Consider the following 24,174-nt stretch of genomic DNA (forward strand, 5'->3'; position numbering starts at 1 on the left):
AAACTTATCAAGATAGCAACTGCTTTACTGAAGGTCAATGAAGACATTTGGACCAAATTGCAAGGTGTGCCACATTCCCAGAGAAGATAATCTGTTATAAAGGTATTTATTCCTCTCACATTCATTAACAAATTTTAAGCAATTCTAGTAAATCCCCAACGAGATGAGTGGAGCTTGACAGAGGGATTCTAAAATTGATATGGAATAAAAAGTTATTACTTTTAATAAAACAGAGTTTGTGAATGGAAAAATTCAATATTGTAGATGTAACCATCACCCTCAAATTAGTCTATACATTCTCATAGGATTTTTAAAAACATTTTTTTTTTATTGTGAGAGAGAGTGGGAGAGAGCCCTTGCATGCACATGAGTAGGGGGTTGGGAAGGGTAAAGGGAGAGGAAGAGAATCTCAAGCAGGCTCAACACTCAGCTTAGAGCTCAACATGGAACTAGATTTCACAACTCTGAGATCATGACCTGAGCCAAAATCAAGAGTTCAACACTTAACCAACTGAGCCACCCAGATGCCCCTCACAGGATTTTTTAAAAAAGATTTTATTTATTTATTCACAAGAGACAGAGAGACAGATATAGGAAGAGGAAGAAGCAGGCTCCCTGAAGGAAGCCTCATGTGGGACTCCATCCCAGGACCCCAGGATCATGACCTGAGTGGAAGGCAGACGCTCAACCACTGAGCCACCCAGGTGCCCCGGATTTTTTTTTTTTTTTAATGTTAAGCTGATTCCATAGTTCATCTAGTAAAGGTACAAATAGCTAAGTAAATGTAGGAAAGTAAGAAGATACTGTTTTACTAGATTCCAGAATATACTACAAAGCCACAGTAAGCAAAGCAGTGTGGTATTGATGCAGCCTGAGATGAACAGATTTATAGAACTTAAGAGTCAAAAAGCAGACTACCACATATTTAAACATGTAGTTTATGATTATGAGACAGGTAGCCTTTCAAATCAGTGGTAAGAATTATATAATAAATGATGTTTGGAGAATCTAGGGGTTGGGAAAGTAGAAAAGCCACCTTGTACTATACACAATTCAGAGCTAACCACTCAAAGTATTTTAAGTTAAGATAGAATTTGGAATAATATTTTCATAACCAGGAAGTATGAAAATGCATCAATAAAAAAGCCTTAACATATAAAACCCATGTAAGAAAAATTAGATATTTTTAAATAATATAAACAAAAAGAGAAGTCATTGTGAACAAAGTTAGGATTGTGATGAGCTTTGAGAAACACTATCAACATATAAAATGGACAAGAACATTACGGACATAGGAATATTGTCCAGATAGAGAAAGAGTTCTCATAAATCAAAGAAAACTGTAACAAACCAATACGAATTTTGGTAAAAGGTATACATGAGTAAAGATATTTTATAAGTAGATATCTAGAATAAAGTACGTGTGAAATATTTCACTCCATACACTGAATTCTTGGAATCATTTTTTTCCCCTGAGAGCCTTCTAATAAAAAAGGCAAAGAGGAGTGTAAAGAAAATTGTGACAGATGTGAAAAAACATTTAAGTTTGGAATATGTACTTCGCACACATTTATATGCATATAGAAAACTGGAAGGATATATACCAATATGTTCTCAGTAGTTCTCTCCAGGCAATATAATTAAGCCTAATTTTTTCTCTTCATATGGTTCTGTATTTTTTAATTCTCTACAATGAACACATATATCTTCTATCATTAGAAAGGACTCTTTCATTCTCTAAAAATACAAAATCATATGAGTATGTATGTCTGTATATATGCACACACACTCACATACACACATCCTCAATAGACAGATACAACAGGACAGATGGGTATCTATCTAAAGTCTTGGGAAACAAAGGGGCTGCTATATACATTAAGTGTTCCTTTCCCTATGGCATCAGATGTCCAAGAAGGAAGGCAAGAAAGCAAAGTTTGGGACTAACTAAAATCAACAGGAGAGAAGATGAAATCACTATACTCCAGCTGCAAGATGAGTATTATGTAGGAAAAGAGGCACGTATGCAAACATGAAGAAGAGAAGGTATTTGGCACTTATTCACTGGTTTATTTCAAGCAATCCAAGGGCTCACATCTGATTGTCATTAATGAAAACTGTCCTGTGTGATTCAGAGGTCACATTTTGCATGCCAACAGGTTTTCACTGCCCTTGCATTCCAAATGGGAACTGGCTCTGGGTGGTGAGCATGGGTAATGGGGTGGCAACTCCACATCATTGAGCCTGACCTACCAGGTGTGCTCACCAACCCTGTAACACAGTTAGCTTCCCATGCTGCCCAGCTCGGAACATATGCAAGGCAAGTATCAGCTCATCAGGAGGTCTGAGTCATTAGTACATGCTGGTGAAGATCGCAGTATATGAAACTAACACAGAACAAGTCAGAATTCTTTAAAAATAACCCAAGGATATGAGGGTAGTATTTATGTACCAAAGAGAAAGAAGTTGCCATTTTCTAGCTAAAAAGTGGCCCCTTTTTATGCCATATTACTTCTCCCTCAGGGTAAGATGCTGATCACTACCCCTTTTCATGATGCAGCAGACTGAGTGACAAGGTCAAGAAGGAGCAGGAGTAGTTGAGGGAAATATGCTATTCCTCCTTCGCATTAAACAAAGAACAAATACAAAAACCAAAAAGCCTGCTTACTCATTTTAGTAGAAAAGAGATAGATTATTCAATCAGTAATCCTGTAGCAATGTGGGGAAAATGATCCATATCTAACTCCAAAATAAATTCTAGCTTGTACTGAGGTAAATACTGAAAAAGGGCCTCTGAAAAAGAGATACACAGAACATTGGTCTCAGCTTCAGGGAGGTCTCTTGAAGTGGAGTCAAAGAAAACAGGTGAAGGGAAAGACTAAGATTTATTTTTTATTTTTTAAAGATTATTTATTTGAGTAAGAAGGAGGGAGCTAATGAGCAGGGTAAAGGGCAGAGGGAGAGGGAGAGAGAATCTCAAGTAGGCTTCCCCTGAGCAAGGAGCAGAATGCAGAGCTCCATCTCACAACCCTGATATCATGACCTGAGCTGAAACCAAGAGTCGAACGTTAATCAACTGAGCCACCTAAGCACCCCAAGACTGATTGATTGATCTATCTATCATCTATCTATCTATCTATCTATCTATCTATCTATCTATCTATCTATCTATCTATCTAAGAGAAAGAGAGTGAGTCCAAGCTGGGGGAGGGGCACACTGAACACAGAGCTCCATCCCAGGACCCTGAGATCATGACCTGAGCTAAAACCAAGTCAGATGCTTAACTGACTGAACTACCCAGGTGCCCCAAGACTGACAGATTTAAAACAGTATAAAAATGTAAAACTTCTGTATATCCATCTGTACTGCATGAATATTAGTAAGTTCAAGGAGTAAAACCATACAATTATCTCAACAGATGTTGAAAAGGAATTTAATAGATACTTCCTTGACAAGATACATATTCTGAATCAAAAACCAACGTAAGATATAATAGTGAAACATTAGAAACATCCTTGTTAATGTAAAAATCAAGACAAAATTTCCATGACCATCATAATTATTTAATGTTCAGTAGATTTACCAATGCAATGAGGGAGGAAAGCAGATAAACAGAATATTAAAAAAGACAAAATATTACTTGCAGGCTATGCGATATCAACCGATAGAAACTACCAGAGAGGCTGGTTATAAACATAGTGGGTTATAAAATTAAAAATCAATAGCTCTCCTATATACAAATAATACACAATCAGAAAATCTTCTGAAATATTTCTTCTATAAAAAAAACTTTATGTAAGATTAAATTCTCTCAAATGTAAAATAAGCAGTCAGCACAATTTCAATCAAAATTAAAATGGAATGTATTTAGAATTTGACAAAATGATTCTGATGTTTTTCCAGATGTACAGACGTGAGAACAAAGAAAAAGTAGAAAAGAACAGTGAGATAATATGATATAAAATGTGTAATAAAATCTTAATAATTTATAAAATATAAGGATGGGATCAGTAGTACAGAGAAAAAAAATAAAGGATCTAGAAATAGACCCAATATGACATATATAAAGGTATTACTCTAATTCAGTAAGGAAGGAATACATGGTGTTAAGAAGAAAAGATACTGTTTTGGAAAAAAATAACTTGAAACCTCTCAGCTCACTCTTTACCATATATAATAATAAATGTATTTCAGATGTAAAGTTTTAAACATAACACTTATATAAAGGTACTAGGATGATGTATTCTGCTGCTATTCTAAAATCCATTTCCAATTTTATTCATAAAGTCCACGTGACAAGATAGAAAATTCACTTCCTCCCTGGTAGGCAAAGGTAGCCGATGACACACATGGCCACTAAGACATCAGCTTAGGGTCAGCTATCCAGAGAGCCCCAAGGTTGCCTGTCCCTTCCTTCTTCCTGCCGGGAATACAGACCCGATACAGCCGATGACACACATGGCCACTAAGACATCAGCTTAGGGTCACCTATCCAGAGAGCCCCAAGGTTGCCTGTCCCTTCCTTCCTCCTGCCGGGAATACAAACCCCACTGTACTCGTGTGGTGCTCACGAGGCAGGAAGCATCAGGAAGAGTGCTGGCAGAAGGGAAAGATGAGAAAGCATGGGTCTCTAAGTTTTTGGATATTCTATTTGCTGCCCAGTTGAGTTCTAAATGCTTCTAGTGAAGAGTTTTATAACCTTGGAGAGAAAAACTTTGCTAAATTCATAAGCAGTACCAAAATCATAAAGGAAAACACGGATTCATCTAATAAAAACTTCTTAAAATTATTTTTTTTAAGATTTTATTTATTTATTCATGAGAGACACAGAGAGAGAGAGAGAGAGAGAGAGAGAGGGAGGGAGAGAGGCAGAGACACAGGCAGAGGGAGAAGCAGGCTCCATGCAGGGAGCCCGACGTGGGACTCAATCCGGGGTCTCCAGGATCACACCCTGGGCTGAAGGCAGCGCTAAACTGCTGAGCAACCTGGGCTGCCCAAAACTTCTCAAAATTATAAACAAATATGTACCATATATACATTTAAAAGACAAATGATAAGAGGAAAAATATATGCAACACATAGGTAAGATGAATTGCATAGTATACATAGAACTCTTATAAACAAAACCATGTCTGAGTCAGTGGAAGAGTGGGCCCTCAGTAGCCGAGCTCTGGAAGTTTCTCAGCATCATGTCTCCTGTCCCACTCTTGCAAGCCCACCCTGATTTAATAAGAGAGGACAAAGATCTTACCTGTGAGTAGGAAGCATGTCAAAGACTGGCAGGTGTATTTTAAAACCAATGTAAGCTGCAACTATTTAACCTAGCAATACCCCTTCTAGGAACTTGTCCCATGGAAGCAAAGTTTTGTATGAAAGACATCTGTATAAGATGCTTGGTTTAGCTTTTATTCTCTGCCCTCCCCCCCCAAACAGAGAGAGAGCACGAAAGTGAGCGGGTGGGGAGGGGCAGAGGAAGAGAGAGAATCTTAAGTGGGTTCCATGCCCAGCATGGAGCCCAACATGGGGCTCAATCTCACGACCTTGAGGTGAAATCAAGAGTTGATGCTTAAGTGACTAAGCCACCCAGGCAGTCTTGCGTTATTTTAAATGATGGTTCTCAAAATTTCAGGGTGCTTCAGCATTACCTGGAGGGTTTATGAAAACATACATTGTGTAACTCTCGTAGGGTTTTTGTTTCAAGAGGTCTGGGGTGGGACTGGAGAACCTGCATTTTCAAAAAGTTGCTGATTCTGTTGCTCCGAGGAACAGACTTTGATAGGGATTTATAACATTACAATCTCATATTCTATTATTGTACTTGTTTTTCCATTTCATAAAGAAAATGTGATCCAAATGTACCACCACAGAATAGGGAGAAATCTCTGGCCTTGTTACGATCTGGCAAAAATATTCTTAGTAACATTTTGATGGGGACAAAACTCTTTGGGCAACTGACCCGTGAATTCTGATCTAACATCAGTCCAGAAATGCTGAGTAAGATTAATGTGGAATTTCAAAGAGTAGGGCAAAAGAGAAGCTTATGAACACTTCACACCTCCAAGGAGAGGTATAGTCACGGCCAACCCACTATCTCATCCCCTTTCCCTCTGTGCTCCAGGCTCTGCTGCAGCCTGGACCTTCTTACTAGCTCGATGCATCTAGAATACTAGAAAGAACAGCGAAGTGGAAATTTTTCTAGATTACTAACCATTTCTATACCAGGAAGCGTGGTTCGCCTTAAACTGGCTTCCTGCCATGAGTGTGGAGGCATTTCTTATGTTACTCGATCTTTACTGCTGCTAATATTCGGTTACATTACATCCCTAGGAGTTACACTGAAGCACAGAGTAGTCTGTAGGGAAAATCCTCAGGTTGAGGCTCAGTACATCTGGTTAATAAACCTCAATTGTTTGCCTTGAGGTTCTGACATAATTCAGTTCCTTAATTCAAACCTCTCCCACTGTTCCCTTCATGATTTATAGCCCCTTATTCCATCCTAATTTACTTCCCAGCCTGATCCACTTCCTTTTCCCAAAAAGAACCCCGTGTTGCAGATATTCAGAGCAATCTTGGGTTTCTCCAAAAGTGTAATGTTCAGTGCAGTCTTACTCTTACATAGATGCTATTTTTTATTCCCAAAGGTTCCTCTCTACCCAGGGCTTCTCCATGGATTCCAACTCAAGCCTGGCATGTGGCATATCACTTCCTCCAAAAGAGCCCGCTAAAGTGAAGGATGCTGCACTCATCTGTGACCCATGGTACTACTTACATCAGTCCTGTATTATAATGATTTGTGAGGGCCCTTGTCACCTGGACCAGTATCAGCTCCTCAAAGACAGAGAACATGTCCAGTTTAGTCGAGCACCCACACTGTGTGCTCAACACAATGCTTTGTAGATGCTCTGCATCATGGTAAACCTTAAGAAGGTTTACTCCTGATGTGGGGCATGTGAAAATGCAACTGTTCTTTCAAAATGAATGGCTGAAATTCAGACTCAGAGTAAGAATCCTGAAACAGAACCATGTGACCATTCTAATAGCAGGTTTTAAATATTATGCAAGTAAACAAGTGTTTCTTACTTTGAGCTGTAGCTGCACCCTGGCCAGAAAGAATTTCCAACAATTTTCTCTAGAGTCCACCATGCCTAGGCCACGAACTTCATTACGAATTCCGGAAATTATGCTGTCTACATCTTCATCACTGAAGAGATCCGGGATTTCTCCTGCCCTCAAAGGAATGAATAGAATTACTGAAAGACAGTCACAATTTGCATTCTAGATATGATTTTTTAACACCTGGAATGCTTTATAATACAAAGTTCAGTTTAAGAGATAAAGAGTTTGAAATCAGAAATGCCTTTTTTTTTTCCATTTTCAAGACACACAATGCATGGAGGACAAGCCCTGATGGACACACCCATTAAGCTCATATATGTAGGAATAACATTTACTTCATTGAAGGCTCCTCCAAGGCACCTCACATCCGTAAGCCAAAGCAATACACTCAAATTAGTTAGGTTTATAGGTTTCTCCCCAAAGACTGCCCCAGAAAACATCTCAAAGACAAATTATCTCTCTTTAAAGTTCACTGCAACTACAGATAATTTGTCATTGGGGAAGATCTTTCAAGGAATGTGTTGGTTTAATCACCTGATGCCAGTAAGTCATTAATCAGCACGAGAAAGCTCTCATCTAGAACCTGGGCATCTGTCAGTAGGAACACGGTGGGCATGTTCTTGGCTCCAGTTCTGATATACAAATTGGCAAGATCTACCTGTAAGGAAAGGAGGCCATCATTCATGCGTTGTTGAAATGCTGACGGGACGTTGGGAGTACGTGTGTGAGGGCTGGGAAGAAGTGAGTAAGTATAATGTGAGAGCGGCATGTTGTACTGTCCCCATTTGCACATTCTTTCCTCTCAGCAATCCCACAGAGGGGCAAACAGCATGACATCACCTCCTTTTCTGGCATATAATGATGAGCGTCATGTTCGTGGCTTAATGAAGCATCAGGAAGAGGACCGGCAGCTGATGGACAACTCCCTCCTAATAGACTGATAATGAATTTGGTGATGCTTTTGCCAAACAACGCAGTAAAAGGAAGACCCTGCTCATTTCAACAACTCTTTCATTGAAAACAGTTTTTGTTTGGTTATTTATTGAGCTCTGTTTAGTGATATTCAGGGCATGAGATTTCTTTTTTTGTTTGAAAATGGCCACGTTTCACCCACATTTCACTTGCCACAAATATTATGGCATATTTGAATATTATTTTGTAAGTACTCTTGTGATTAAAAAGCCAACTTTTAAAAGCACGTGAGAGTTTCTTGAATGTTTTCCCATCACATTTTATTTTCCTGATTCATCCAAAGTGGAAGAAATCTATTTGGACTTGTAAAGGCAGTATTTTTTTTTTCGCCCCCTCCAACATATAGGAATACCAGCAGTGTTGAACAGCAGGTGTGATCAATACAAAGGAAAAACTCTGTTTTAAGCTAGTATTTAAATGATTTTTTTTTTAAGATTTAAAAGGTTGATTGATTTATTTGAGAAATGGAGAGTACACACACACACAGGGAGGTGGGGCAGAGGGACACAGAGAGAGAAACCCAAGCAGACTCCATGCTGAGCACAGAGCCTGACTTGGGGCTCTAACTCGTGACCTTGAGATCACAATCTGAGCTGAAATCAAGAGTCAGACGCCCAAGTGACTGCACCACCCAGGTGCCCCCTACTAAATTTACCATGAAGGAGAAACAGGTAAATGTAACTAAATCCCACAAAAGCTTCCCCCCCTCTTGGTTGTGGAGGCTTTGGCCAAATCTGGGAGTCAGAGCTGACATGCGCACACTACCAGGTCAGGCCTTACCGGCCAGGCAGGAGGGGAGAAGGGCTGCCTACCGCTCCTACTCACCCGGAATTCTTGGATTCCAAAGCCTTCAGTCAGAGTGATTTGGAAGACTTCAAGGCTGCAAATGTAAGCTGCCAGCCGGGACAAGCTCTGCTTGCCACTGCCGCCCACTCCAATCAAGAGTGCATGACCCTGGGGGGTCCGAAGGATTCGGCTGATGCGACACCTGCTCAGAGACAGCACACCTGTCTGAAGTCTGAAGAGCTGAGGGACTGTGTCTGTTTCATTTTTTAGAAAAACACCTAGACATTAAATCTGAATTTTTATTTTACACTTCCAGTGTTCCTTCATCTGTTTCTCCATCAAACAAAGATGCCCCACACACTGATGCCCAACAAACTGTCCCTATGGGGATCACATCAAGAGCTCTCATTGCTTTCTTACTGTCCATATACAAAGGCCTTTTCTTGAGGCTTCAAGTTTTTTGATTAGCAAGAATGACCCCAACTTTACACTGGCACCTATGTGCAGCAACATCAGAGAATGTCTTCATGGGCAGCCCGGGTGGCTCAGCGGTTTGGTGCCACCTTCGGTCCAGGGCATGGTCTTGGATACCTGGGATCGAGTCCCACGTTGGGCTCCCTCCATGGAGCCTGCTTCTCCCTCTGCCTCTGCCTCTGTCTCTGCCCCTCTCTCTCTCTCTCTCTCTCTGTCTCTCATGAGTAAATAAATAAAATCTTTAAAAAACAAACAAACAAAAAAGAGAATGTCTTCATGCCAGAAACTTCTGCGGTAGAATTACTTAGGCAAGAATGGATTTGTTTAGGCCAACAAACATCTCACATGTGATTTACTTCATGCAGATTCAATATTTGTCTCTAGGAGTCTTACTTCCTTTGCACTAAAGCTTTGTCTGTCCTCAAGCACTCTCAAAAATGTACTGAAACCTTTCAGAATCACTGAGTTAAATTTCTAGCAAGGCCAACTAATCCCTTGTTCTATTTTATTAAGGAGATTCTAAATGATTGCACTAATGATACTGCTACATTTTACAGTTAGGAGAAGGTTGGCCTAAACATCATCTCGATTGAATAAATAGGTCATAATTACGTTGTAAATATTGAGAAAACAAAAAAATCGAAATAGAAGTATACAGATACCTAAATGCAAAAAATTAGACACCATTCTCTAGTTGCTTTTCTGAAATGAATGCAAACTTCTGGCCTTGAATGATCCATCTAGATGGGTTTTTTTGTTTTTTTGTTTGTTTTTTTACAACACATCATGAAAAAACAAGGTTCGGGTACTTATAGTAGGACAAGCACATCTCAGCTGAAAACCTTCAATAACTAAAAAGACAGGTTATTTTTCCAGGCTCAGTCTTTCCATCAGATTTACTGTACATTTACATCACACACAGAACCACCTCAGAAAAGCCATAAAATTACTCAGAAGCAAATGAAAGCCAAAGTTACAAAGCAGAGTTTTCCTCTCATTTTAATGTATGTTTTGAGGTTTGTACCTCACTGGATTCTTGAAGGAGCCAAGGTCCTTTCTACAAGTCCTCAAGGACATATTCCAAAATTATCTCTAACCCTGAGTAAATCAGCTGCTAGCTCTGACTCCCTGATCAAAGAAACAGCTTTAGTCTTTAAGGTCACTGAGATCCCCAAGAGGAAGGATTACAGGAGAAAATTCTCTCCCTCAGTGGTCATAGTGGGGCCTCTTTCACCTGCCCCATGACATACCTTCATAGTCAGTGTGTCCAAACCCAAGCAGGAACAGTGTTACCAATACTTCAATTAGCACTACAGTCATGGATTCTAACTTAGAACCTTTGTATAACTGGAGGATTGTAGCTCCGGAGGGATCAATGAAACAATCAATACTTCCCACACTGGTAGTAAGTCATGATGGGAGGTCTCCTGAGTTTTTCTTAGCTACTTGTGAAAATTGAACTCTCCACCTCTTTAGTGTGTCTCTTGGAATTTACCTCTTCTCATCCCTCCTTCCTTTTTGACTTATTTTTAAGCATGATTTCATTATTTTAATCTTTGCCCAAGTATCACTCGGTGGAAAGGCCAGTGTTACTTATTGAATGACATCCCCCAAAATTCACATATTAAAGTCCTAACCCCCAGTACCTCAGAATATAAGTTTATCTGGAAATAGGGTCACTGAGGAAGTAACTAGGTAAGGCAAGATAGTATCATTCTGGAGTAAGGTGTTTCCCTCATCGAGTACAACTGGTGTCCTTATGAAAAGGAGAAATTTGGACACACGCACACACAGAGGGAGAATGCCATGTGAGGACTGAAGTTAAGCCACCACCAGCCAAGGAGCAACCAGAAGCTTGGAGGGAATTCTGGAACAGATCCTGCCTAGCACCTACAGAGGGAGCATGGCTCTCTGTCACCTCGACTTCAGACTTCTTGCCTCCACTGTGAGACAATAAATACCTGTTTTTCTAAACCAGCCACATGTGTTTTCTGGTACAGCAATGCTAGCAAACTAATACAGTCAGTGACAAATCACAGGGACGAGGGCAGTAGCATTGGACATGCAGACCCACCCCACTGTCCATACAGCCACAGCAACAGCCAGCTGCTTAGACTATTCCACAAATGGAGTCACTCTCAGGCTAAAACCTGTTGAAAAGCTTCTCATTGTACTTAGAATAAAATAGAAACTCCTTCCTCTTGTTACAAGGAAATACCCATTTTGGCATCTCCATGCTTGTCAAATACTTGCCCTTCATTCTGTAGTCATGATGATCTCTCTTCTGTTTCTGAACATTCAGCCTTGGGGCCACATGAAATTTGACCTTGCCTAGAGTATTCTTCCTTCAGATCTTTCCATGCTCTTGCTTACCATTTGTTCTCACCTTAAATGTCACACTTCCTCACAGAGCTATCCAGACCCTTTATGGGAATACACATATTTCTCAGAATTGATCTATTTCTCAGCAAGACATCACTTTCTGACATCTTGCTTATTTTTTTATGTCCTTATAAATGTCCATCAGCATCACTAAAATGTAAGCTCAGCTAGAGTACAGACTAGACTATCTTGTCTGCTGCTGTATTCCCAGTGCCTAAAACAATGTCTGACAGCAAGGGATCTATGGATGGTTGCATGTTTCGTGCACTGCACAAGGCACCCAGTCTAGGGGGTGAGACAGAGCCTTGTCGGCCATGCTCTACTTCTGGACAGCGACATCTCTTTAATTACCTGCCAAGAAAACATGCCCCCTTCCTTCTCTAATTTGTCCCAGAATAGTGAATAGGCTGGCATTATTCCTGTTTAGCACTCAGTAGGCACAATTTCAATTAACATGCTTCATCAATGACCAGCAGTTTCAGTTCATCTTGTTTCTGCCAGTTAGGAGTTTTTTGGCTTTGTATGTATCACATGCTTTCCTCTTTCTGAATATTCTTACCTGTCAGGGCTATAGTGAAATAAAATGAAATAATGGGTCTGATGATACTTCAGAAAGTAGGCTACTGGCCTAAGACGTTACTAAGATTAGGACCTAGCTTAGACAGTCGTACCATTACGCTGCATGGCAAACAAGAGATGGGAACTGCCAGCTCAGAGTACTTAGAATGATCTACAGAAGAACAATGATTGTGGAGACCTAGCCATTTTCACTTTGTGAACAAGCATCATGACTCATCAACTCACACATGCTGCATGGCGTCTTCAAATAAAACCAGGTGCATGGCAGCATTCAGTTCATTGTAGTTGTCTAAGGCTTCCATAAGAACTTTCTTCAGCACCTCCCAGTCCTTCACCGGCAGGTAACATGGGTCTTGGCCACCGTGAGCAAAGTGGCAATAGATGAGGGGCTGTTGAAGCAGCATGTGACTATCTACACCCTGCAGGAGGAGGAAGAGAGAAATATGGTCACGACAGCCATCCGGAATGATTCATCTAGAAGCACAGTGACCCATCGAAGGAAGAACTTGCAGGTCAATGTGGGAGTCGGTGGGCAGAATGTCCCCGAGCCCAGACCAAGTATATTCTTGAATCACAGCTGTTCCAGCAAGGTAAGCATTTGCACAATTCATTCACATCCTTAGCAGACTCTGCCCCAATACCAGTTCGCACCAGAGCAAACAGTGACTTCTGACATCCAACACACTCACTTCAAAACATTTACAAGCGGTTTCCAGCATTTTTTTCTGAAACAAATCACAATCCTTTGGGTCTACCAGTTTGTCTCCATAAACACGAGAAGATTCATGAAGCCACAGGCGGATTAAATCATTCGGGCATTTTAAACATTCAGGAGAAGCAAATAAAATCCCCTACAAGGCAAAAACGGGAACAATTAAAAATTCAGAAAGTGAGGACATTCCCCAACAGCATTTTCCTTTAACATTTTAACTGTATACTAAATTTAGCAATGTATTAAGTTAAAAGAATTACCATAATTGGATTATTAGAGTAGTAGTTTTAATGTCTGATAAGTAACATCTTAAAAGTTGACTATTATTATACCCAGTTTTGGAATGCAGGTAAGAATGTAGGGATGTCACAAGCCAGCCCAGGGAGTAAATAGCTCATCCGATGACTTGTGCCTATTAAGTCTCCCAACAGATGACATTTCCCAAAGTACCAGTAGCTAACGTGAATATTCCAGAATCTTGAATTGTTTTTATTCCAAAATCCTTTGCTAGCAGTTAATCTAACCCCTTCCATGTAGCAGGTGGAGAATATAAGACCAAAAGTAAATTGCTTGAAATCACACTTTGTGGGTAGATCCGCAACTGGCCTCAAAACATTTTGGCTCCCACCCTTTTTTCACACAGCCCTTCGGTATCTTGGATTCATCTACACCCACTCCTTTGGGAGAGAGTCAGCTGGCTCTGGATTTAGAAAAGAACACAGCAGAGCTGGAGGCAAGTAGTTACAGCCTCAACAACTGTTTGGTGGCACGAGGTGTAACTGACAGACTAGATACAAGCGATGAGCAAGCCTCTCATCCACGTCATCTATGGCTTTCCTTCCCTTCTTTCCCTAAGATTAAAAATCAGCTTTGCAGCACCCAGGTGGCTTAGTTGGTTAGGCATCTGACTCTTGATTTTGGCTCAGGTCATGATCTCAGGGTCATGAGATTGAGACTAGGATCAGCATCCATACTCAGCATGGAGTCTACTTGAGATTCTCTCTCTCCCTCTGCCTCTCCCCCTGCTTGCTCTCTAATAAAACAAACAAACAAACAAACAAATAAATAAATAAAGTCTTTAAGAAGAATCAGCTTTTATTTTTTTAAAATACTTTGTTTATTTTTTCATGAGAGACACACACAGAGAGAGAGAGAGAGAGAGAGAGAGGCAGAGACACAGGCAGAGGGAGAAGCAGGCTCCCTGCGGGGACTCGATCCTGGGTCTCCAGGATCACACCCTGGGCTGAAGGCAGGTGCCAAACCGCTGCGCCACCAGGGCTGCCCCAAGAACCAGCTTTTAAACAACAATGTATTGAGCACAGTCTTTCCAGCAGGTGCTAGAAATACAGCAATGACAACGAGGGGTCTGTGTTCTCAAGAATCTGGTGTCTGATGCGGCGCTATAGTTTTAAGGCATTTGCAGTCATTTAGAAAAGAGGATTATAAAAATATAAAAAAACAAAAAAAAAATCATCAAATATAAAGAAGCCTGAAATTTTTCACTACCTCTCTCACAAAAGGACTTTAGGCCATAAATAACTCTCTTCAGCTGCTTCTACTGTAGAAGATGGATCACATCAGTTGATTTTAACTCCAGGTTTCAATTTCCTCTTTGGAATTTCCTTTCTAAACCAAATACATAAACAGCGTCCTTTTGGCAGGTAAGCAAAATAAGTGTCAAGGTCAAATCAAAATAATCTGGTGCCATAAGAAATTGAAGTTTCTCTTGACTTATTTAAAAATCATTATTGCATTAACATGAAAAAATAACAAATGATCTCCCTTACTTGGCACAAAAGGAGGCACTCAAATATTTATATGGACTACATGGACAGGGAGTCAGATTTCCACCCTTGCTTCTGTAGCTAAGTCTCTGCACAACCCAAGTGAAAACACTAGTCCCATTGATAAAATGGGAATAAAGCTGCCATACATCCTTCACAGAGAAGTTTATGGTATATAATCAAAGAACACATACAAAAGTACACAGTATCATCTTGAACTAAGTTCCATAATTGAATACCATTAATGTTACCATAATCATTCCTCTACCCAAGATGCACAATCCAGAGCCATCAAGGTACCTGGAAGATGTTTGACAGGTCTCTCAGATTAAAGAGGTAGTGGAATTTCACAGCTGTGGGTAAAAAGTTATGTGTCATCATCTGATGGAAAGTGATTGTTGCCTGTATCAGAGAGGGGCCACTCTTGAGAACTGACGGACCAAATGCTTGCTGCTGAAAATGGAAGTTAAGAATTTGGCTATAGATGGTTTGCAGTGCATCCAAGGATGGAAAGTTGAATGCAAACACAGTGAAATGTCTCTGAAAAACAAAACAAATGTACGAGTTACATATAAAAAGGATTATAATGGTACCTATTAGATTGAAAAAAAAAAAGGCCATTTTTAAATCCCTTCCTATATTCCATGCCCACTGTCATATAACTGTGGTACCTTCCTCTCTGGTTCTGGGCCTGGGTATGTGACTTGATTACGCCAACAGAGTGAGGCAGAAATGATTCTGTGCCAGTCACTGTCAGAAGCTTGTGTTTTTCCACTTGCTTTCTGAAGGCTCTACCTTTACCATGAATTGTACAAACCTACTAACGGATGAGACACATGAAGCAGAGCCACACTGTCCCTATCACTTTAATCAAGTCATCATAAATTCACTGATAGTCAACTCCCAGGCATATGAATGAGCTCATCTAAGATCATGAGAGTCACCCAACCGAGCCCCCAGTGATTCCAGATAAGGGAGTAAGCAACACTTACTCTTCTATAGTGTTGTGCTATGCATGTTATAGTTGGTGGAGATTATTGTTATTAAAAGTAAGGACAAACATTATATGTTCTCATTCATTTGGGGAATATAAATAATAGTGAAAGGGAAAATAAGGGAAGGGAGAAGAAATGTGTGGGAAATATCAGAAAGGGAGACAGAACGTAAAGACTGCTAACTCTGGGAAACGAACTAGGGGTGGTAGAAGGGGAGGAGGGCGGGGGGTGGGAGTGAATGGGTGATGGGCACTGGGTGTTATTCTGTATGTTAGTAAATTGAACACCAATAAAAAAATAAATTAAAAAAATAAAAAATTAAAAAAAAATAAAAGTTATGCACACATAAAACACACACGTAAATATTTATATGAGTTTTATTCATCATTCCAAAATGTGGAAACAACCAGAGCATCCTTCATAGATGAATGGATAAACAAACTGGTATACCAATACAATGAATACTACATAGTAGTAAAAAAAAAAAAAAAAAAAAAAAAAGGAGATATCAATATCAAGCCATGAAAAGACATGGAGAAACCTTAAATGTATATTCAAGCTAAGTGAACGAAGTCAATCTGAAAAGGCTACATACTATGGGATTTCAACTGTGTGACATTCTGGAAAAGGCGAAACTATAGAGACAATAATAGGATAACTTGACTGACAGGGATTCGGGGTGAGGTGAGGAAGGATGGATGATTAGGTGGAGTATAGAGGATTTTTAGCACAGTGAAACTATGCTGTATGGTATTTTCATGGTGGACACCGGCATTATTCACATGCCAAAACCCCCAGAACACACAACACAAAGAATGAACTCTGTGAACTTTGGACTTTGGTTAATCATAATGGATTCGTATTGGTTCATCAATTGTAATAAACGTAGGACACAGACACATGATGTTTGTAATAGGGTAAAATAAAGTAGGAGGAGTGTGAGAGGGTATATGGGAACTCTACACAGTCAACTGTGTTTTAGTTTCAACTAAAACTGCTAGAATGATCCGTAAACCTGTACTGGCTCTTAAAAAATAATCCATTAAAAAAAAAAAAAAAAAAGGCTTAACTCAATGTCCAGGAGGAGTCCTAGTTTGTACTCAAAAGCATCAAGAATCATACTCTACAATGTCTGAGGTTTTAATTAGGGCCTATTTGGGAGATGACAGTAATCCACATCCTACCTGTAGTCTAGGATTGATCATGAAACTGCCCACCATCAGATTCATGCAGGCGACGTATTGACAGTTGCGGATTTCTTTAAGCATCGCCTTCTGTCTGTCGTACCTGAAAGAAAACAGAACCTTAACTTCAAAACCTAAAGATGAATCCCCAGAATCCCCCAGTTTCCAAAGGACTTCATCACCAATTGTCTCCTCTGATCTTCAAAATGGTTCTGTGCTGCTGGGTGTTTTTGGGTCTCATCTCAGGGACACAAAAATTAAAGCTTAGACAATGGAAGGCTCCATAGCTCCTCGGATGCCAGACTCAACATAAGGAGCTGAACCAACACCTACTGCTACTGCTTCCTGATTCCCATATGCCTCTATTTCCGGTTGGAAATATCCAAAGCTAAGCTGGGGGCTCTCCCTCTAGTTAACGGCAGAGATGGGCACACTGCAATCCCCAGCCGCTACCAGTTACATCCCACAGCATAAGGTGGAGAGTCTAAGCAATTTAGTGTGAGTTAGTGTCTGAGATTTTAATGCTTCAACTAGACAGTAATGTTTCTAAGACACTTTTCAATCCAATTCTGCCAAAGATACAGAGGGAATTATGATTCTGAATTTTGGATGACGAAAAGGGAAATATCAGAAAGGGAGACAGAACGTAAAGACTGCTAACTCTGGGAAACGAACTAGGGGTGGTAGAAGGGGAGGAGGGCGGGGGGTGGGAGTGAATGGGTGATGGGCACTGGGGGATATTCTGTATGTTAGTAAATTGAACACCAATAAAAAATAAATTAAAAAAAAAAAGGGGGGATGTAAAATGAAACCCAAAAGTCATCACAGAACATGCTCCTCAGAAGAGGAAGAAGTTGGGGTAATTTCATCCTTCAGTGTTCACCCTTCATAACAAGAATTCGATTTCAGGAGAGAAGAGAACACAGAGAATCACTTACCAGTGTCCATAATCAATGTGCTGACGAATCAGAGTGTGGGGCTGCACTGTGCCATATAAGTCCACTTCAGGCATATTCATGTCGTCGATGAAATAAACTAACTTTTTATTTCCTTCTGGACTATAGATACGACCAGCTTTTTTCTCTAGAGGTTTCTCAAGTATTCCTGAAACAAATGCAGCATTTTTGCCCACTGATCGGATAAAATCAGTTCCATCCTTAATCTTTCTTTCCCTCATTTTTCCTCATCTTCTGTCCATTTCATGCACTCCTAAGTCTTCAAGTGTCAAATCTCTGCTGGTTAATATTGAGGATGACCTTCTGTTCACCTCCTCTGTGTCATGCTTTCCTGCCAACCTCCCTTCTACCGGCAGAGCTCACCTCACCACCTTTCCCACAGCGTCAGTACCTGAAGCAGGCTATCACGCAGCCAGCAATCTGAGGCAACGCCATTGCTAGCCTGTAAACGTTCGTCCCTGAACCCAGTCCAACATGAGGCCCACTGCCGGTCCAGACATGGCCTACTCCCTTAGCCCTCTATCACGCTTGCAAGAGCATCTAGGGACAACTCAAGAGAGTCCCCCATACCTCTCTTTCTGGGTCATCCAGGGGCACAAGTATAAGGGAATACTGTATGTAGACTCTATCCTGTGCACACATTAACTTACATTTCTTCCTGTGCCTAAATGACTTTGCTTGGACTTGAGAGAAAATCATGGGGGTAGAAAATCCTGAACAGAGTGTGTAAGATGTAGTATCTAATAGTTGCTGACTCTCCAAATCAATGATGAATAGCTTGAGGACAAGGAACTACATCATGTTCATGACTATATCCTGTTGACAACCACAACAAGCTATTTGTTAAATGAATGAAAGAACAAAGATGTATATTTTGAATAGATTAACAAAGCCCTCTTCCAAGAAGTGGACTTGGCATTTCCAAACGTGTGCTTCCTATCAGCCATTGGTGCCTGGAGGTTTGGCCAACACCAAGCAAGCCAATCCCACAGATAGGAGCACAGAAGGCGAAAAGGAAGGAGGTGGGTTAACACTCTGTTAGTCAGCTAGGTGCCAAGCTGTAGTATCATCTTTCTCTCCTCATCCCAAATCTGCCTGACCACAACTTGTAAACAATACCTCGTGCCTCTTCCCTTTCACTATTCCTTCTACAATTTTAGTCCAGAGCAACATTACATTCAGCTGGTACAATACCCAGGGAGACTGGTCTCCTCCAAAGGACAACCTGCATCTTTTTAGTTCCTACCTCCCCATAAATGGCTCGCCATTTCCTAATACCTGAAATACATTCTCTTCAGCTTGCATCTTAGCTCTTTCTACAGTTACAGTGACCAACCATTCCACGTTGCCTGGGACTATTCTGGTTTGTTTGTGTTCCTGTTTTCTGAGAGAGATAAAGAGAGAGCACACGTATGAGCTGGGATGGGAAGGGGGTGGGAAGGGTATGGGAAAGGCAGAGGGGAGAGGGCAGAGAGAATTAGAAACAGGCTCCACTTCGAGCACAGAGCCCAACTAGTGGCTTGATCTCATGACCGTAAGATCATGACCTGAGCCAAATTCAAGAGTCAGATGCATAAGCCACTGAGCCACCCAGGCGCACCGAATTATCCTGATTTTAACACTAAAATCTCCTCACTCTATGGCAAACCAGACGGTTGGGCATTCTATCCACAATATGACTCCAGCCCACCACTACAGTCTTTTCCCTGTCTTCTACTCCATCCCTGTGCTTCAGTCAACTGAGAGTTTCAATTAATTGAATGTGTTCTATATAATCTTCTCTTTCCTACGTTTGCTTATACTGATTTTTCTATCTCAGATCCCATCTTTGCCTGCATACCACCCCACCTTGAAGATTGGAAACCCAAACGTTCTTTAAAGTACACTGGTCTTTCTATTTGTTGTACTAATAGGCAATGTCTAAATCTTACACAGCACCTAGACCCCTTCAGAACTAGTAAGATGAATTCAGACAATCACAGAAACCAAAATCAGGGCAACCCAACAAGTTTAATCAACTACTAGAAAATAGAGATTTTTCACTGTCACCATCCCCAATACAACCCTGACACTCTCCTGGATAGTGACAGATCTACCAGTATCAGCTCTTTCTACACTACCTCCTTACTTCCCATACCTACTTAGCTTGCCCTTCCTAACTCAAATCTGCCCCAAATTTTGTTTACATGGATACATCAACTCAAAAGGTAAAGTTATTCTGACAATTTTTCTAAGATTTAATTAACAGCTTGTGGCCTGTCATTTCATCAATACAGTTTTAATGAAGTTCTCCTAAATCAATCCCTTCCTTGAAAAGGTAACCAGGGCACTCTTGCCTGTGTACACCCTTATGTCACTAGGGTTCCATAAAATTGATTAAAGGTGACCAAACTGTGTAGAGGCAAAGCAATGAACACTGCTGAGGTCAAGTCTTGCTGTTCTACAGGGTAATAACCCAAATAAAGCTATTAGTGATATAAAAAGCCAAAATCACAATACTGAAACCAAGTATATTTTGCCCAGATTGGTGATAAGTAAAAATTCATCTGAGGCCTAAGAGAAAGGTCTAAAGCCTAGAGAAAGTAGTCTTCCCCCTTGGCCTACATGCCTCAGCCATGACAGTTTCTGATCCCTCGTTTCTAAAATACAAGCAGTAGGAACACTTACTTTGCAGAGCTGCAGACGTTGTATAGTAGTTGAAAGGTACACGGGTCACTATGTAATCCTCAGAGAGACTTGCCAGCGTGTCACCTACGAAGGCTGTCTTTCCCACCCCAGCATTTCCTACTAGCATGAGGGGTTGTCCTTTCTCAAGCAGCAGCTCTACGAAATATCTGAGACGAGTTGTCTCTGTTGTGTGAACCACAACTCTCTGGAACACAATGAGACAAAAGTCAGAAAGAGAGGCATTCCAAAATTTCGTATCTGAACCAACACAGTAACTTGAGAATGAGACCCAAAGAATTCTTAACTCAAGTTAACACTCGGGAGGAGAGACCTTACCTGATCTTCAGTTTTGCACTGTCAGAGTTCAGACACCATAGCTTGAGAGCAGCTGCCGAATGCCATCAAAGTCCAGCAGCATAAGCAACTGATTTATCTCTTCCAAGTTAAGTGTGAGCCAGAGCCCCCTATCACAGAGCACCTGCACTCTGTCCAGCCTCGTGTTAGGCATACAAGGGAATACAATAAGCGTTTAAGAGACCAACCACCACTCTTCAGGAGGTGACAAAGCATTTGAAAAGTCAAGCCACGCATAAACAAAGTCGGCAGCAATGCCTTGGCTGGGTAAGATTAAGTGGCAAAATGGTGAGGGGAGAGTTTACACTAAAGGAGCTCAGCACAGTGAGTGACCCACTGGTGGGAAACAGTGATTTTATGTGAAATATTCCTAAGTCCAAAGTACATGTCAAACATATTATACACTGTTTTATTAAAAAAAAAACTTTACAACAATGCTTCTGTTTTGAAAATTAGCTATTTATATATAGCTTATTATTTCACAGCAAATCTAAGGTGGCTTAGGGGAGTACAATAAAATGAATGGAAATAAACGCCAGATTCAGAGAACATAGACTAATATATAATATCACGGAAAGAGGTAGCTGGTGTAGACATGCAAGAAATAGAATCCTGCACTGTGATTAAAAGAGAGTTGACATTTCTTGCACTTTTGGTGGCCAAATTCGAAAGGGGGTAAAGGGGATTTAGAGTGTTCTTTAAAACAAACTAACAAAGCAAAAAACCACAAAAATGAAACAAAACAAAACACACCTAAATGTTACAATATATTCCTTCTCTGTTTGGTTACCATATACTGAACACAACTGGGTCTTTTATAGGTCATTCAGGATCATTTTTATGATTATGAATATTTACACTAGAATTTTATTTTAATTCAGCAATACTCTCAGGGCCACTGAGAGCACAGGCTGTTCTATGCTACATCAAACAGTCCCAGAGGATTGTTTTTCATCAGAGTTACATTTTATAATATTTTTCCCCCTCTTTTGCTGTTCATTGTCATCATGTGCTTTTTAATTTGGCCTTTAGCTCTTTTCTCTAGACATCAATACCAATAATCCACACTTACTGAGAGCTGAGTATGTGACAGGTACTATGTTAAGCACTTCATATGCTAGGTCGTATGATACAACCAATCTATAGGAGAGTTTTGTCATGATTTTCAGTTCAGAGACAATGAAACTAAAGCTTAGAGAACACTGATAACTTGGCCAAGGTCATAGCAAAGTAGTAAGTAGTAAATAGTGATGCTTGGATTAAAACCCAAGCCTGTCCAGAGCCTGAACCTTGTCTCACCTACCACACAGAAGATGTCAGGACATGGCTTGGATACACATTATATAATCTCTTGCTGTGCCCATCTTCCATATATAAAAAGGTTATTAAAGGTTATGCCTTATAAAGTTAAAACCCTGAAGGGAAGCACACACACAGAGGCCATGTCAGGACACAGCAAGAAGGTGGCCATCTGCAAGCCAAACAGAGAGGTCTCAGGAGAGACTAAACCAAACCAAACCAAACCTCCCAACACCTCAATCATGGATCTCTTGCCTCCAGGACGAAATTCATTTCTGATGTTTAAGCCACCCACTGTGTGGTATTGTGTTAGCACACTACTAACACAAGAAGACGCGGCCCCTAATGCAATGACTGGTGTCTTTATATAAAGAGGAATTTACATACAGAGACACACATGGGGAAAATGCCACATGAGGACTGGAGCCATGTTGCCACCAACCAAGGAACACCAAGATCACCATTGAACTGCAGACAGATGCCTGGAAAGGACTGTCTGACAGCCTCAGAAGGAACCACTCCCGCTGATGCTTTGTCTTTCAATGTGGAGCTTCCAGAGGCAGGAGACAATAAATGTCTGTTGTTGAAGCCACCTACCTTGCAGTGCTTAGCTCCAGCAGCTCCAGGCAATGAATACATGGGGGATTTCACACTAGCTGCCAAGTTAATACCATAGAAACCCCCTATATTCTACTCACACAGCACAGTAGGAAATGGTAAGCTCCAAAGTGAATCAGAATGACATGATTTTAAGATGTCTAATGAAAAGGAAAAGAGATTGGAGCAAAAGAAGATTGAAGAACAACTCAACAGCAGAGAAATGTAGAGCAACAATCTAGGAAGATAAATAATTTAAAAAAAAAGATTCATTTAGATTTGTCAGCTGCCTGGAGAATTCAAAACCTATGAGTTGGGAAGTTTAAAAACATCCATTTTATGCCTTGAGGGTTAAAGGAAAGACATTCTATGTGGAAAGTGCTGTCTAATAAATTCACAATAAGGACAGATGTAAGAATCACTGGAACTAACAGAAATAGGACTTCTCACAAAATTTCTAGGAAGATAAAAAGAAAGCGGTTATCATAGACTTAAGTTGAAATAAAAAAAATGCATCAACGTAAGTGCTGTCTCACTAGTTGTTCTTGTAACTAAGATTCTTCTCTCCCAGGAAATATGGGATCATATCAACAATAATTTTTCTGTCAGGCAGGCAAAGAAAGTCTGCTCCAAAATGAAAGAAAAAGAAAAAAAAAATGAAACAAAAAGGCTCAAATTAGCACAGTGTGGCTTGAAAATCACTATGTTCCACCCACCTACCTGCAGAGGTACCTCTGGATCCATAGCAAATTTGGGGACTTTATCAGCCCAAGGCAAGAATTTCTTAGTTTTATGGTCCAAATAATAATCAAAGATTGTCCCCTGGGACGGAAATTTCACTGCTTTCATCTCTTTATGCCACCACCGACTGAATTCAGCTTGAGAGCCAGAAAGCTGAGGAGAACAAGAGAAATCCTTATTGTAGACTGAGAGGTAATTTTGAACACATATTAAGCCCCTTCACATCCTGTTCAACACAGTATTTGCAATGTACACAGTTATAATTACAAATGGGATTGAGTAACTGACCCAAGAAAAATAAATAACTAGAAGTAACTTATAATGAGTGATAATATCAGAGTGGCAGAAAGCTCTAATTGCCATATATCCATCAGGTACAAATTTTCTGGAATAATTATTAACTTAAAAGCAAAGTAAGGTTAGGTGAACCTTAGATTACCCCTGGGTTATTCAATTTAACAATGAGCTCTCATGCAAATTACCATGTTACGTACAGTAAGACAGTATTTCTCAAAGACTGGTGTCGATTTTGACCAATATTCACATCAATTGATAATAAAGATAAGAACAAAGGA

At 40.3% G+C, this 24,174-nt stretch overlaps 1 protein-coding gene across 1 annotated transcript in view; it reads right to left on the minus strand.

Moving 5' to 3' along the window:
• Positions 1-24,174, minus strand: part of DNAH11 (dynein axonemal heavy chain 11) — a 324,061-nt gene that overhangs the window by 137,820 nt on the left and 162,067 nt on the right. The window contains 10 exon segments of the mRNA XM_077856567.1: positions 7,082-7,224; positions 7,652-7,775; positions 8,915-9,077; positions 12,536-12,729; positions 13,000-13,161; positions 15,107-15,346; positions 16,986-17,088; positions 17,924-18,089; positions 20,609-20,813; positions 23,579-23,752. Coding sequence (XP_077712693.1) covers positions 7,082-7,224; positions 7,652-7,775; positions 8,915-9,077; positions 12,536-12,729; positions 13,000-13,161; positions 15,107-15,346; positions 16,986-17,088; positions 17,924-18,089; positions 20,609-20,813; positions 23,579-23,752 — 1,674 coding nt within the window.

The sequence above is a fragment of the Canis aureus genome, chromosome 18, assembly GCF_053574225.1.
Source record: "Canis aureus isolate CA01 chromosome 18, VMU_Caureus_v.1.0, whole genome shotgun sequence".
NCBI lineage: Eukaryota > Metazoa > Chordata > Mammalia > Carnivora > Canidae > Canis > Canis aureus.